The 15163-nt window shown below is 47.4% G+C and overlaps 1 protein-coding gene across 6 annotated transcripts in view; it reads right to left on the reverse strand.

Moving 5' to 3' along the window:
• Positions 1 to 15163, reverse strand: part of SRGAP2 (SLIT-ROBO Rho GTPase activating protein 2) — a 232481-nt gene that overhangs the window by 31258 nt on the left and 186060 nt on the right. For all 6 annotated transcript variants that reach the window (XM_047076591.1, XM_047076589.1, XM_047076590.1 and 3 more), the window contains 4 exons: positions 14849 to 14933; positions 12079 to 12106; positions 10374 to 10398; positions 4231 to 4291 (listed from right to left, as the gene is read on the reverse strand). In XM_047076591.1, coding sequence (XP_046932547.1) covers positions 4231 to 4291; positions 10374 to 10398; positions 12079 to 12106; positions 14849 to 14933 — 199 coding nt within the window. The remainder of the gene's footprint in view (positions 1 to 4230; positions 4292 to 10373; positions 10399 to 12078; positions 12107 to 14848; positions 14934 to 15163) is intronic.

A 15163-nucleotide genomic window follows, 5' to 3' on the forward strand; every position in this document is an offset into this window, starting at 1 on the left:
ACCCATCTTCGATCTTTCTCTTTTGTTCTTAGAGCACGCCAGCATGCGGGTATAAAACCACTCAGAGGAGGGTAAGTTACTGCATGGAAGCAGCACACAACCTTCCATTTTGCACCGGATCCAGCTGTTGCCAAGAGGTACTCTCCGTGAGAATTCTTGAAATGGTTGCTACAGTACCGCCTCACGTTAGTTGGCCCCCTTGTGCGTAAGTGGGGTTTTCCTACCCTGATTCAGTCTGTCGTTCCCCAAATCCCTCTCCTTTAAGTCTTCCTCGATCACCCTGACCGACTATTTACAGACGAGCCTCAGCTTTCTCATCTATACAATGGGAACTATAATATCTACCTCCTAGGGAACACAAAGCCAGTAAGGATGTACAAATCCCAGCAGATGGTGGGTCACAAACCCTTTTGGGACTGACAAGTGTTACAGATCCTATCTCCACTAAATGCACATGCACAAAAATTTTAACCCTGATTCATGGGGCGTTCAGAAATACCTTGAGTCCCCATGTGGGGGAAAAAGTTCAGTTTAGCCTAACAAATGTTTTTTGAACAACCACTATGTACTATGGTGTTTTGTTTCTTTCCTTTAAAGCAACAATATGTTTATCTATTTGGTCAGTCCTGGAATACACATAAAATGGCTTCAGAATTGATAGCCCATATCTGACTTCGGTTTAGGTCATGATCTCATGGTTCGTCAGTTTGAGCCCTGTACCAGGTGAGCACGAGCCCCTCTTCTCTCTCTTTCTCTGCCCCTCGTGGGATTCTCACTCTCTCACTCTCTCTCTCTCTCTTTCTGCCCTCATCTCACTGGTGCCCTCTCTCAAAAAAAAAAAAAAAAATTACCAACAACTGTATAGTATTTGTTAATAGCTCTTGTTGTCTTTAGACTTACAGTATAGTATCAAAATACTGTCGTCAAGGGTGCCTGGGGGGCTCAGTCGGTTGAGCGTCCGACTTCGACTCAGGTCATGATCTCACAGTTCACGGGTTCGAGCCCCACATCAGGCTCTGTGCTGACAGCTCGGAGCCTGGAGCCTGCTTCGGATTCTGTGTCTCCCTCTCTTTCTGCCCCTACCCGCTCACCCTCTGTCTCCCTCTCTCTCAAAAATGAATAAATGTTAAAAACATTTTTTGAAAAATACTATTTTCTAAAGTTACTTGGATTATTTTCTCCCTCATTTCATTTGTTACACACTTAGGTTTACTCACTACTGTCTGTATTCCACTTGGGGTTTTACCCACATCCTTGTTTTATTTATCTGTTTATTTATCTTTTGAATATGGGAAACACTAATGTAGTTCTGAAAGTCACAATTATACAAAAGCAATATTCAGAGAAAATGTCACTTCCCTCCCATTTCCCACCCCCCATTCTTTTTACCCCTCTTCCACCCGTATCCTGTAGATAAACAATCAAATATTAGTTTCTGGATTCATCCTTCCTGTATTTCTTCTTGACGAAATGAGAATACGCATGCACATTCTCATATTGTCTTCTTTGTACCAAAAAGGCAGCGTGCTATCGACACTCTTTTGTACTTTGCTTTTTTCACTTGACAACATATTCTGGAAATCTTTCCAGGTCATTTCATGGAGACCGTGCTCATTCCTGCCTAGTATTCACATACAACGTAGTTGATTCAACCGCTCTTCCGTGTGAGGGTATTTAGGTTGTTTCTAATATTTTTACAAACGAGGCTGCAACCAGTAACCTCGGGAGTATGTATTTCCATTGTTGGAGGTGTATGTTTCAAGGTAAATTCCTACAAGGGCTACTGGGCCAGAAGACAAACGCATATGCAGTCCTGTTGGACACTGACAAATTCCCCTCCAAAAGGGTTGTACCAGTTTGCAATACAGCCAGCAACATGCGAGCACACCTGTTTCCCCAGAGCCGCAGCACAGAAATGTCCCCGCGTGCACTGTGCATGTACAGGGGCAGGGATAGGTACATTTGAGGCCCAATATATGGAAGCATCTCCCCCTCAGCTCCTCCACAGCTCACACTCTGGGCCTGGCCACTGTCATGTCTTCCCTGGGCGGCCGCCACAGCCTCCTTCTTCCTATGATCTTGTCTCTACATAGCGGCTTTTTAAAGCTCTCTGTTTGGGGCGCCTGGGTGGCTCAGTCGGCTGAGCATCCGATTTTGGCTCAGGTCATGATCTCACGGCTCGTGAGTTTGAGCCTCGCATCAAGCTCGTTGCTGTCCGTGCAGAGCCTGCGTCGGATCTTCTGTCCCCACTCCGTCCCCACCCCCCACCCCTTCCCTGCTTGTGCTTTCTCTCTCAAAAGCAAATACGTCTTTTAAAAAAAAAAAAAAAAAAAAAAGAGCTCTCTCTGTTCAAACTTCTCTAGTAGCTTCCCACCTCACTCAGATTATAACCCAAACACCTCCCTTAGGCAATGAAGTCCTAAGCGTCTGGCCTCTGGCTTCATCTCCTGCCCCCCTCCTCTTCCCTCTCTCCGCTCCAGCCACACTGGCCTCCTGCATGCTGGCCCCTGCTGCCAAGGACCTCTGCATCTGATGCGCCCTGTCTCTGACACACTCTTCCCAGATGCCACGTGGCTCACTTCCTCACTTCCTTTCAGGACTCCGTCCAAATGTCACCTCTTAGGGGAGCTGAAGGCCTTTCTCTGAACAACCCACCCATAACAGTGTCCCCTCTCCATTCTCCACCTCTTCACCTCGCTTTTCTTCATGACACTCACCATCAGCAGACACCCTGTATGTTACCATGTTTATTTATTAACTGATCAGCCGAGCCATCTATTTATCTGTCCTTTAGCAGGATATATGGCTCACGAAAGCAGGAACTTTTCCTTGGCACACAATGAGCAATCTCTCTCTCTCTTCTCTATTTGTTGGATGACCGAATGGAATGCATGGACGAAGCAGTAAGAGTGCAGACTCTCATCCTCTTATTGTCCTTTAGACACAAATAATTTTTCCTCCCCTGAACTCAGTTTGGACTTATCTTTGCCAATTATTTGATCATTAATCATTACTATCTTGTGGAATTTCTTCTACTGCTACTCTGAATTGCTATAGCTTATCTCCTTTGATTTAGCTTTTCAATTGCTTATTTATTTTCTCCCAACCGCATCATAAAACCAAGTAAAGACAAGAGAAGTGCATTATCCCTGTTTTTGTTTTCCTATTTCACAATGCATGGTGCCCAGCACTGATCAGGTGCTTGATACATATTTGTTCACTGTTGATATACAATGCTGTTACTTCAAGTAAATAGAGACAAGATGAAAAAACTGTAGCTGATTAGAACGGGCTAAGTTGTAAGCAGGCTAAAATAATTACTATTCCAGAAACAAAGGCAAGCAAGGTCCCAGCGCACTGGGAGAGGAAGGGAGAGAAATTGGCTACCTCTGCACCCAGACCAGCAATCACCCACATACCTCCTTAGCTGCAAGAAGGTCATTCTGTCCCTTTTCCTCTAACTAGATCAGACAGCTTCTAAAAACAATGTCTGATGTCCAGTTCCTAGAAATCTCCATGGCAGTAGCTCAGGTATCTGTGCTTTCTAAACACTCTTACACTTACAAGCTTGGTTCTCTGGCAATTCATCTCCACCCCTAGATTCTGTGCAACTAGCCTGGGAGCTAGTGAGGGGTGGAGTTTATGAGACCCAGCTCCATCCAAGCAGCAGATAGAGTGATCTGACTTAGGCCGAGAAGGAGCCAGCCCCTGAAGGCTCTCAAAGGTGGGCTACAACTTTAGACTGGCGACTAACTGAGCTCCAGGTGATGTCGTATCCAGCGAGACCACAGCAGAACCAGAACCTGAGTATTATCAGGAATCAGGGCAACATCACAAAAGGAGTTGTTTGCAAAGGAGTCCGATGCAGAAGGTCAGCGTGTCAGGAGATACCGACACGTGCAAAGACGGTGAGTAATGGCGAAACTGTCACCACACCACCCCAGCTGTACTTACTCCTGTCACAGCTGTAATTTAAAACCCGCTCTCAAGCTAGAAGAGGGAGTGTGGTAAGTGGCTGAGGCATTTTGGGTCAAAGCATATGATGTCTTTCTCTCGATGTCTAGGTGGGGCCATTCAAAGGTAGCAAACATTATGCGAACAAGTTAAGATTTTATTCCGTTTCTGAGAAGGTCAGGAGGAAAAGTCGGTCTCTGTTCTTACTCCACAAAGAATTCCTGGAAGCTCTTCCCAGCTTTGCACAAATATGGGCAAGGCTTTAATCCTGCTTACCGTGTCTGCTGATAAACCGGATACAGCTCTCTACCACCAGAGGAATTGCCTGGCTGGAATCCTGAAAAGCCGAAGAGAAACACAGCATTAGAATCTTTAAACAGGCATAGCCCAGAGTCAGAGAAAAATGGGCCAGACTGTGCAGAACTCGTCTCAGCTGGCTCAGTGGCCGGTCCTCAAAGAAGCATCTGGCCTCCTCCAAGCTCCAGAGAGCATACACAACCGCCTACTTGGAATGCCACACGGATGCCTTAAACTCAGCACGTCCTAAATGCAACTGATCGTCTTCCTTCCCAAACCAGCTTCCTACCCTCAGCCATCCAATCAATCGGTCAATATGCTTTGTCAAGTCGGCCTCCTAAGTATCTCTCAAATGCATTCACTTCTCTCCATCTCTACTGCCATCAGCTCAGTCCTTATGTCAGTATCTCAGTTCCCACCCTTGCTGTCCTCCAGACCATGTCATCCTTCCTTAAAATAGTGGCTGGGTGATCTCTGAAAGTGGACACCCCATCCTTCACTTCCTAGGCTAACCTCTTTCAAATTTTTTTAAAAATGTTTTTATTTAATTTTGAGAGAGAGAGAGAGACAGAAAAGGAGTTGGGGAGGGGCAGAGAGAGAGAGAGAGGGAGGCAAAGAATCTGAAGAAGGCTCCAGGCTCTGAGCTGTCAGCACAGAGCCCCATGCTGGGCTCGAACTCACGGATCGTGAGATCATGACCTGAGCTGGAGTCGGACACTTAACCCACTGAGCCACGCAGGCGCCCCAAGGCTAACCTCTTTCAAAGACTCCTTGTTAGTTTCTTTACACAGCCCTGCGTGTCCAGGGTCCTGCCTTCGCCTCTAACTTCATCTCCTTCTGCTCTCCCTCCAGTCTCTGTCAGCCACACCAGCCTAACTTTCCATTCTTTAGAGAAGTTCTCTGTCCATGGCTTTGCGCGAACTGCTCCTGCTTCTGGAATGTTCTCCTCACCCTGGGATCCCACCCCTTAGGGTCTCAGTGCAAGTAGCACCTTCTTAGGAATGCTTCTCCAGACTCCCCCGATGAGATCAGGGCCCCTGTCCACAGGGTCTCAGCACCTTGCACTCAGCTCTCACAACTTAACTCACACAGTTAACAGTTGTGTTACACAACTTAACAGTTGTGACTTAACTGTGTGGGTATGAAGATCTCATTTGCATTTGTCACCACCATAGCTCATGCTCCACAGGACAGATCCAGTCAATTCGTGGATCTCCAGGGCTGGCCATGATGTTCTCACATAGTGAGATTAGTATCAGTTGAGGGTATCAATTAATATCAGTTGAGGGTATCAACTGATGAACCAATGGGAGCAACAGAAAGGGGGTTTACTTGGCATAAAAGGTAGGAAAGAAAAAACCCAACTCTTAGAAATAGTGGAGACTAATTGGTACTAAACTAAGAAGCAGACGTCCCAGATATCAATCTTTGCTCTGCCATTTTGCTATACATCCCTGCCATTATATTTAACTTCTGTGGGCCTCAATTTGATGCCTACAAACTGGGGAGGGAATAGGTGGTGAGAAGAGTAACATTTCCTGTTGGCACATGAACATTAGAGCTTATCATTTACAGAGAATTTATACAGGTGGTGGGTCAGGTCCTAGGTGCTTTAGCAGGACTGGTCCTGATAACGACCCTATGGGGTGTGTATCCTTATCACCATCCTTGTTTGACAAGTGAGGAGCTGAAGGCCAGGCAAGGTGAAATAGCTGCTTACAGTGACTGCCACAGGCAGTAAGTGGCAGGGCAGGGGTCCAAACCCAGGCAGTTTCCTTCTGAGACTGAACGAACATCTCACCGCCACCCAACCTGCATCCCAGGAGCTCGGCAAACGTTGCCAAATATGCGTGCCAAGCATTACTGAAAACCAACAGGGTTTTATAACGCAGCTAAACACATAATCATTCAGCTATGGGGAAGAAACATCAGGCAAAGGGCCCTAAATCTAGCTGAAAAGGGCTATAGAACTTCAGGACAGGGGCGCCTGGCTGGCTCAGTCGGGGGGAGTGTGTGACTCTGGATCTCAGGGTTGTGGGTTTGAGACCCATGTTGGGTGTAGAGATTACATAAAAAAAAAAATCTTAAAAAATTTTTTTTTAAATGTTTGTTTATTTTTGAGAGAGAGACAGGCAGAGAGAGAGAGAGGGAGACACAGAATCTGAAGCAGGCTCCAGGCTCTGAGCTGTCAGCACAGAGCCTGACGTGGGGCTTGAACTCAGGAACCGCGAGATTATGGCCTGAGCTGAAGTCGGACGCTTAACTGACTGAACTCCCCACGTGCCTCCCCCACAAAAATCTTAAAAATGAAATGAAATGAAATGAAATGAAATGAAATGAAATGAAATGAAATGAAATGAAATAAAGTAGTTTAGGACAGAGATTGCATCTCAATGGGATGAGTCCTATGGCTTCTGCTCCTTTCACAGGTTTGCCTACATTCCTGAATTTTCAGCTGGGGTCCTGCGGTTTGGCCACCATTAGGGAAGCGGCTAGATCTCATAAAGAAGTCAGGCTGCGAGAAGAGCTGGCATGGCCTGTAGCTCCCAAGCTTACTGGGAAGGCAGGATGCGGCCGAAGGAAGTTGTGAGTGTGCCAAGGGAGCCCTGGAGTCAGGGAGGGCTCGGGGACCCAAATGCTCATCTTCATAACCCCTGAAGCCCTCTGCTTCCTCCAGCTTTCCAGCTATAGTAGCCAGTGTCTGCCCACTGGTTGCCAGTCAGCCTGGGGCGCTCTTAGAGGAAGACTCTTGGTCTATACTTCTATACTCTACTGAAGGAAATAGATTCCACTGTAAAAAAACAAAACCTCCAATTTTTGGAAGTTACAAAGAGTGGTAGCAGTGATAATGAAGTTAGCGATATGAGGGTTTGAAAAGTTTTTCTGGCCCTAGATTTAAATTTAAAGACCCAAAGAGAAGTAGGTCGGGAAATTCACAGATTGACTGGCTTCAACAAGTTATGTGGATGCCAAGTTCAGCCTAGACTTGCAGGAAATGGAATATCAATGGTAGTTAAAGGGAAGCATGCAGGGGTGCAGAAAGTAAGACATCAAACCTGCATGTCCATGGTTACTGGGGGTACATTGGAAGCAGCCCAGGGGAACTCTCTGTGGTGGACAAGAGTGGGCCAGAGATGACCTGTCCCCACTGCTCCGGGGGAGCCTAAGACAGTCTAGTGGGAGCAAAAACTGGACAATGTCACGAAGGCCTCCGACGCTCCTACTACCCTCCCCTCTCCTTGTAATGTTTCTGAGCTCTGAGTGAATTCATTCCCCCAGGATGTGCCTGTGTGCTCCTATGGGGCCCCAAAGGCCCTCACTTCACCATTGATTTTGCAAACAGCTGACCATGCAGTGTCCATATGTGTCCTTATTCTGTGTCCATCTCTCCCTTTCTTCCTCTCTCCTTCCCTCCTGCAATGTTAGAATCGATGTCCATTTAATTCTTTAGTTCACAATATTTTTGGTGGCATAATCCTAGGGTGGGAAGGGGCCTTTAAAGACAATTGGGCCAAATCTCCATTCAATCAGATTAGGGATCTTTAAACCAAAGGTGGAAGGAGAAAGGTAACAGGCACAATTTGGAAAAGATGGTTAAGCAGGGGTTCCAGGATCAGCAGGAGAAAACAATCAGGAAGGTGGCCAGAGAGCGCCTAAACATGTCATTGTCTGGCATAATTTCTCATGAGCGAGAGAGTTCGGATTTTTGCTGAGTACTGATCTGTTACATTGTTAGATTTCCGTTCTTACCAAGGGAGAAAATACAAGTCGACACAACTGAGTAGATGTGGGTGATGGGAAAGAAAGAGGCATCAAAGATAGTATTTGGGGTTTCAGGACTGTGAAGAATGGAGGCCCCCCATCACGGGAAGTAGACAAGTTGGGGAATGTGCTAGAAGTTAGACCATGTTAGGGAGGAGGCGCCATCTCAACTCTCAAGTGGATACCCAGCCAATCAGTTCGAGATTAGATTCAAAGACTCAGAACAATGGACACTCGGGGAAGGAGAGAAAGGTTCGTCCAAGGGAACAAAGCCAACAAGGGAAAGAATACAAAAAGAAGTCAAAACAGGACCAACCCTTGGGATCATGCCTACATTTAGAGGCAAGGGGAAAGATGGACAAGCAAAGAAGAGTCAGAATCGATGGGAAAGAGAAATGCTGGGCTTGAGGGTAGCAGACAAAGCTTAGAAGTGGTGGTCGAGGCAGAAAAGGCTGGGATGGTTTGAACCTAGGCTTTGCTAGGGTCAAAAATGACTGGAACCCATTAGGGATCCTCAAAAACAAAAGCTACCAGATTCTTCCTCTTGTTTGGCTGACTTGCCATAAACAACCAATTATTTATTTCCTTACACAAGGCTACTCATCTTCCCAATTACTATTTCCCTGCCTGCCCATCGTAGGAAAAACTCTTCACCGATCCACCATTAGATCTGCTGGAGCTGCTGGAGAGAAACTGGGGCAGCAGAAAGAAAACAAGGTCTTTATTTGATTGGGATTTTTGGGTGCATCCCGGGCTCTTACGCAAATCTAGGAGCAGGCAACGCGCTTTGCCTGCAACTGCTTAGACGCAGCAGGATGCAAACCAGATGGGCGCTGCTCCCCTCTGACGGTGAGCTCGACCAGGGCCGCCTACTGCCTGCCAAACTGCAGTCTCTGGCACTCCGGTGGCCAGAGTGGAGCCTGGGAGGCTCTTGCACCTATGCTCCGTCTAGATGCAGGAGGCCCGGTTTCAGCCCAGGAACTGAAAGGAACAAATGTTCAGTTCAACCCTGTTCTTAGTGTTGAAGGGAAAAAAAGCTGGCTCCCTCTTAAGATACCCACCTATTAATTTTTACATGCAATAGATCATCCCTGGGAGGCACTCCATGCTTCTCTGGGTTTAAATGAAATTATGGGAGAAAGGGCAGAAGAAAGAAATAGAGGAACCAGAGGAAGGACAGATGCGATGAAATTTTTATAAATTAAAACATGTATAATTATATGTGATGGTGGTCTCATTATAATGAGATCCAAAGCAGAGAAGGGGAAAAAGAAATAGTGACGGCAAAGCTAAGACAAGTGAGAGCCATGTCAGCCGAGTGTCCCTGGACTGCCGGGTTAGCTGAAGCAGCCGGACGGGCTGAAGACCGTGTCGGGGCCGCTGCCACAACAGAAGCCATGTGCCCTCTACATTCGATTATCTCCCTGTGGCTACAGCCGCTGTGAATTACCCAAAATGATTTTTTAAAGCCTGGATCAGTTTTCCCCTGAGTAGACAAAAAGACATTCGGAGCTCTCTCCACCTCCTCCCTGTTAACTGCCTGCCACATAGCTGGTATGAGCTTAGGGGACACAAAATCATTTTAGCAACTCGCCATAAAATATAATTAGGAAGCCAAATTTGCTACTGCAAAAACTACTTCAATTAATTTTTTTTTTTTTTTTTTTTTTTTTTTTTTTTTTTTTTACACACACAAACACAGTGCTGTTTAGATTATCCACTGATGTGCATTACCCAGTCCCTGCCTTCCAAAGAGCCTGCCCTGATATGGGTAATGAGAGCTGTCTGCCCAGTGTCAGATTTGAATACAACACTGAAAATCATGCAAACCAGCATGGGGTTCAACATCAATTTCCCGATCGTCTTCAGATCAGACTCATCTTTGCATTTTTAGCATGTCTAAGAAATACATCTAGGATGACCACACCACCAGAAAAAAACAAACAAAAATCCGCACACTTAAAGCCAGAGTGTCCACTCGAGGTGATTAGCTGCCGTGAGCTGCTCCCATGTGGAACTTATGTACAAGGCGCGAGGCCTCTTCCGCGGTTTCCTAGAGCAGTGACACCGCGGGTGGTTCTGGCACGATCTGCCACAGTCCAACCACATCTCTAGCAAGGAGGAGGGTGCACGACTAGAGAGGGGAGGAACAAGTCAGAAAGGCCACGGCCGCTGCAGTTAAACAAGCAAAGTCAATGAAGTTTGCCATAATGGTAAACGTACTGTGACTGAATGGTACATTCCAAACGCAGGCAGGAAGTCAGGAAAGTGTCTGCCCTGCCCACAGTAGGCTTCCATAAATGTCTATGGAACATAACCATCTTCTCACCCGACCAGCCTGGCTCTTGCTGGGCCCTTACCTGCTTCCTCACCGTTGAGCTACGCCTGTGGTTGACCCCGCCAAATCAGACAGGACCGAACGAGCAACGGGGAGAAAAAAAGGAAAATGGGATTAGTGAAGCAAGTCACATTGTTCAGCTCAGTCGCAGTCCCAGAACCCTGGAGATCTCTGCACTTACTCTCTTCCACCATTCAAAACTAGAATAGGAGGGACTAAAATATACTTGGGTTAGACAATAAGATTCTCTCTTTGTCTGCAAGGAGACACTAGTAAACACCAAAGGAAGTCACAGTTTTCGTTCTTTTGGAAATCCTTAAGGAGCAATTTTCCTGGAGTTTAAAGGACGGAGCAGCCAGACTGGAAGGAACCTTGGCGATCCTTCAGGTGGATGCCTTTCAAACTCTTATCCCAGGGAATCGGACTCAGACACAATCCCCCAAGCATGGAGAACAGCGCTGCCCCGCCTTTAGTGAAGGTAAGTAAGTCCCAGAGCCTGGCTGCTGGGCTCCCTCTCCCCCTTCCACCAGGCCGCTCTAGAGGAACCCCTTTGGAATCACAGAGCTCCTTGGGTTTAGTGGAACATTCTTTCTTGTCTTATAGATGAGGGAACTGGACTTCGAAGGGGAGAAGAGAGCAGCCCAAGGTCACACAGCCTAAGGGAATTCAACTCAGCTTTTTTTTTTTTTTTTTTTTTCACTCCCATACAGTTTTCCACAGATACAGGACTTCAGGTGAACTTACATGAAGACTCTATCACCAAGAAGATATATCCTATGAAATTCCATGATCCTGGTTCCCTCCAGTCAACAAGACTGGTGTACTAATGAGATCTTTACTGTAATCCACAATGACAAAACGATGAAAGCCAAATGAAGCTATTTCTAAATAATGAGCCTGTAATTGTAAATGGCCTCATGATTATTGTGTGTGTGTTGGCAGATACAAGTGGTTGATATAATGGGCTAACCCAGGGTCTCTAAGGAGTCCAGCCCATTAAAGCTCTTTCCCTGGTTAAATCAGCACATTTTTAGGCATCTGAGAACAGCTGGCTGGCTGAACGCCTTGCTCTCCGCCAGCTCACGAGTTTTCTCATAGCAGCTACATGACTGGGAGGGAAAATATTTGGCTGGGGTCGGGGAGGGAGGGGAAGGTGGGGACAGATTGGGAGGGTTGCATACTTGTACAACAGGCAAGGATTTCTACCAATGCTGCTTGGCAAGCCAGTGCGATGTAGTATTTCATTATCCAGCAACAGTCACTAATTAGGGGCTTGTCATCTTTTCCATGCATAGGATCTCAGATCAAATGCTATCTTCTGATCTTCCTTCTCTGGGTCAGAGACTTCCCCAAACCACATGCTGAAGTCTAGCAGCTAAGGTTAGGTTACCAGGACCCTCCAGAGTCGAACACTTCTTCTCCTCGCAAAAGCAGTGGCTTTGCGGAGTCTCGGGAAGTACTTCAGCGAATGAGAACTCCTTTATTCCGTTCCTCTCGGCTCTCTCCCGAGTCACCACAGACCCCATTTCCACTTGAGGCCAGATGGGGTCAGCAAGGCGAAGGGAAGGAAGCAATCCCCGCCCTAGTCCCCTCCTTTGCAGAGTCATCCGAAGCCTCTGCACTTGAACTCCCCGGCTCTTTCCCCTCTTTCCCGGGCTGGGCGGGGATGGCTCTACCCCACGGGCCTCTCTTTATCCTTTCCCAGGGTTGCCCCGGGCCACACCTACCTGGCCAGACTGCAGTCTGTCCGCTGACCTGTTGGAAAGACAAAGGCAAAAAGCTCATGTTGAAGCAGAAAGGGCCAGAGTGGAAGACCTGCTGCCAGCAGTCACCTGAAATGCTCTGCCCGTCTTCCCTGAGAGCTGCCAGCATCACTGAGCATCATGACTGGCCTTCTGGGCAAAAAAAGAAGAGAAACGCCCAGAGCCTCTTCCTGGGCAAGTGCTGTTTCTAATGCTTGTTCCCGGTGCTGCTGGTATGTCCCTAAAGCCTAGGGGTGCCAACCCTGCTTCCCAAAGGGAAAACAGGGGTGGCTGTAGGGGAACAATAGCAAGGCGGATCATATTTTAAAGAACAGATTACTAGAAGCCTTCCCAGAGGTGAAATCTAGCTTCTCTTCTGAGTGTGTGGGTGTGTGTGGGAGGAGGAAGGGAGGGGCTTGCTTGCTCCTGAGTAAGGAGCACGCGCGCGCGCGCGCGCGCACACACACACACACACACACACACACACACACACACACGGTGAGGGCGGCAAGGGAAGAAGGAAGGAAGAATTGTTTGGGGGGAAGAGGGAGAAGATAAAGACGTTCTAGTTTTAGATTCGTATGAAATTCTCTTAGGTTGGGCTGGGGTGACAAGGGGAAATGAGATTTAATTGCTGTCAAACTGTGGTTCTCAATCCAAGAGCAGGCCCTAATTTCAAGTGTAATGGGTCACAGCCAGCTTTAAAAAATGAATATCTTAAAGTTCATGAGAAGAATTCTTCTATTTTTAAAAAATACATGTGCCTAGGCACATGGGCCATGATGTAATCTATTTGCCTTCTTTGGACCCACAGTTAACCAAGCATGGTCTGTATTAGACGTACGCTCACTAAACCAGGGATGCCCCAAGCAGGTGCTGAGCTGGGGGAGATCATCATCCATGCTCCTGGAAAAACAGCTCCAAGGACTGGGGGAGGGCAAGGCTTTCTCTTGTCTTTAAAGGTTGCTAATTGTTGATTACACTTCGCTCATCCTGAGCAACATCCTCCCCCACCCCCAACAGCCTCTCATTACTAAAGGCTCAGCTTTCATCTGCAAAAATATTATTCTGAGCCATTATTTTCAACATCTGTCCCATTTCCATTCTGGAATATTCATACACATCAATTATCCCTCTGTGGCAAGAACAAGGAGCTCTTGCATTATGGTGACAAATACATTCAGAAGGCAGGGACATGAAGACTTGCACACAGGAAGGTCTGCAGCTACTGTTTCCTTATTGCTAGAACTTGTCATCTTTAGATGGAGGCAATTTGCAGCGTTAACGAATGGTCACCAACCTTTGCCCCTCCACAGTAGCAAATCTGGCGTGTGTGTGTGTGTGTGTGCAAACCCATTCACACACACTCTCTCTTTCTCACACACACACATTCCCAAGGTTCTGCTCCCTATCTCATTTATGGGCTAGCTTGGATTATTTTAGCAAAAAAGAAATCGTGGTTCTAACTCGCTTCAAATAGTTCTGGGCTTTCTTTCCTCTGATTCTCTATGAAGCAATCTGATAACCCCAAAGTAATGATTTTCTATAAGTGAAGCCGAGATCTCAGTGCCCAAACCTGTTTTAGCCTGAGTCCCTTGGGTGGTGGGGAGGAAAGAGAACAGAAGTTACCTAACAGGCATTCTTTACATAAAAGAAAATGCCTTTACAATCACAAGATCAAAGATATCAGAGATAAAAAGAATTCATCACCTGGGGGAACCGTCCAGTGCAGGAGGAGGACAAGGCCAGAATGATGGGTGGGAGGCTCCGGTATGAAAAGTGTAGCTCTGATTCCTGAGGCTGATGAGCCAATGAGCGCCATATGCTTTTCTACACTCTGCAATTTGTCTGAAGAGCGCTCAAGAATTTGTTTTAAAATGTTAGACCCTTGTGCAATTTCGCCTTTCGCTGGTGTTACCACATACTGCCTGTAGCTTCCTGGTCCCATTTTAAGTGACGAGATGTGCAGGGCGGGGAGGAGGGGCCGGGTATTCAGAGGCATCCCCAACCTGGGAATCCCATGAATCACAGGATGCTGAGAGCTAGGCAGGACCCGGGCAGGGTGCCCAAAACCCCAGGGAAGCTTCTCTTTCAACCTTCGCCTTCTGTTTGACAGCTGAGGAGAGAAAGTCCAGAGTGCCAGTCCAGTTCTCTGCTTTGCTACTTTCCAGGGTCTGGTTAAAATCATCCTTGATTCGTGGACGAGACAGGCCATTCAGTATCATGGCCTCTGCGTGGCTGAGGCAGAGAGGGCTGCCCCTTCGCACCAGGACCCTCCAAAGCAGAAGGAAACCGATGCCCTAACCGGACGCTACAGAAAGCGGCAGACTGTGGGTCCCTCCTGCCTTTGAGCAGCCTCTCCTCTCCTCGGAGCAGATGCGTTCTCATCCCACTGTCCCTGCCTTCCTGCCGCAGCCTCAGTCCTGCTACAGAGGAGCTGAGAGTTTTAACAAAGCGTCTGGAGAGCAAGTAACCCATCAGCCCTTTCCCCCAGCCGTGGCAGAGAAGGCGGACAGGGTGGAGAGCAGGCACGCTCCATTTAAACAAATAGATGATGCACATTAGTGCTTCATTAAGCACTGGCCTTCTCCCATTACTCAAGCAGTCACTGGGGCTGTGTGCTTCACATCAAACAGGCTAGGAAAAGAAATGCATTCGTATAACAAGATCAGGCCCACAGGGCTTAGTGGGGGAGGCTCAGGACTGGGCCTTCCCCCGCCCATTGCCAAACCTCCAGCAGAATTCCCATACTCACTTTCTCCCAGGGTTTTCTGGAGAAGGTCGTGCTTGGCTTGGAGCTTGGTGATGAGGTTCCTGCCCTCCAGGTACTCCTTCATTTTCTATAAGGGAGGAGGAGAAAAGCAATCAGACTCCTGAAAAGAAAAAACAACAACAACAACCCAGATGCTCAGCTGTACAATTCCCTTTTCATAGGAGGGCATTTGGTTTCTGACCCAGTTTCTACTAGGTTCCTTTTTTATCTCTTTAAGGCCCTGAGCATCTGGACAGCTGCTGATTTCCACGGCGGACGAGTATCCCGGTTTGTGTTCTCCCGGGGGCCAGCCCCACA

Source organism: Lynx rufus, unplaced genomic scaffold (assembly GCF_022079265.1).
Source record: "Lynx rufus isolate CCGP_SWC_20201006 ecotype Redwood Valley unplaced genomic scaffold, mLynRuf1.p SCAF_15, whole genome shotgun sequence".
Lineage (NCBI taxonomy): Eukaryota > Metazoa > Chordata > Mammalia > Carnivora > Felidae > Lynx > Lynx rufus.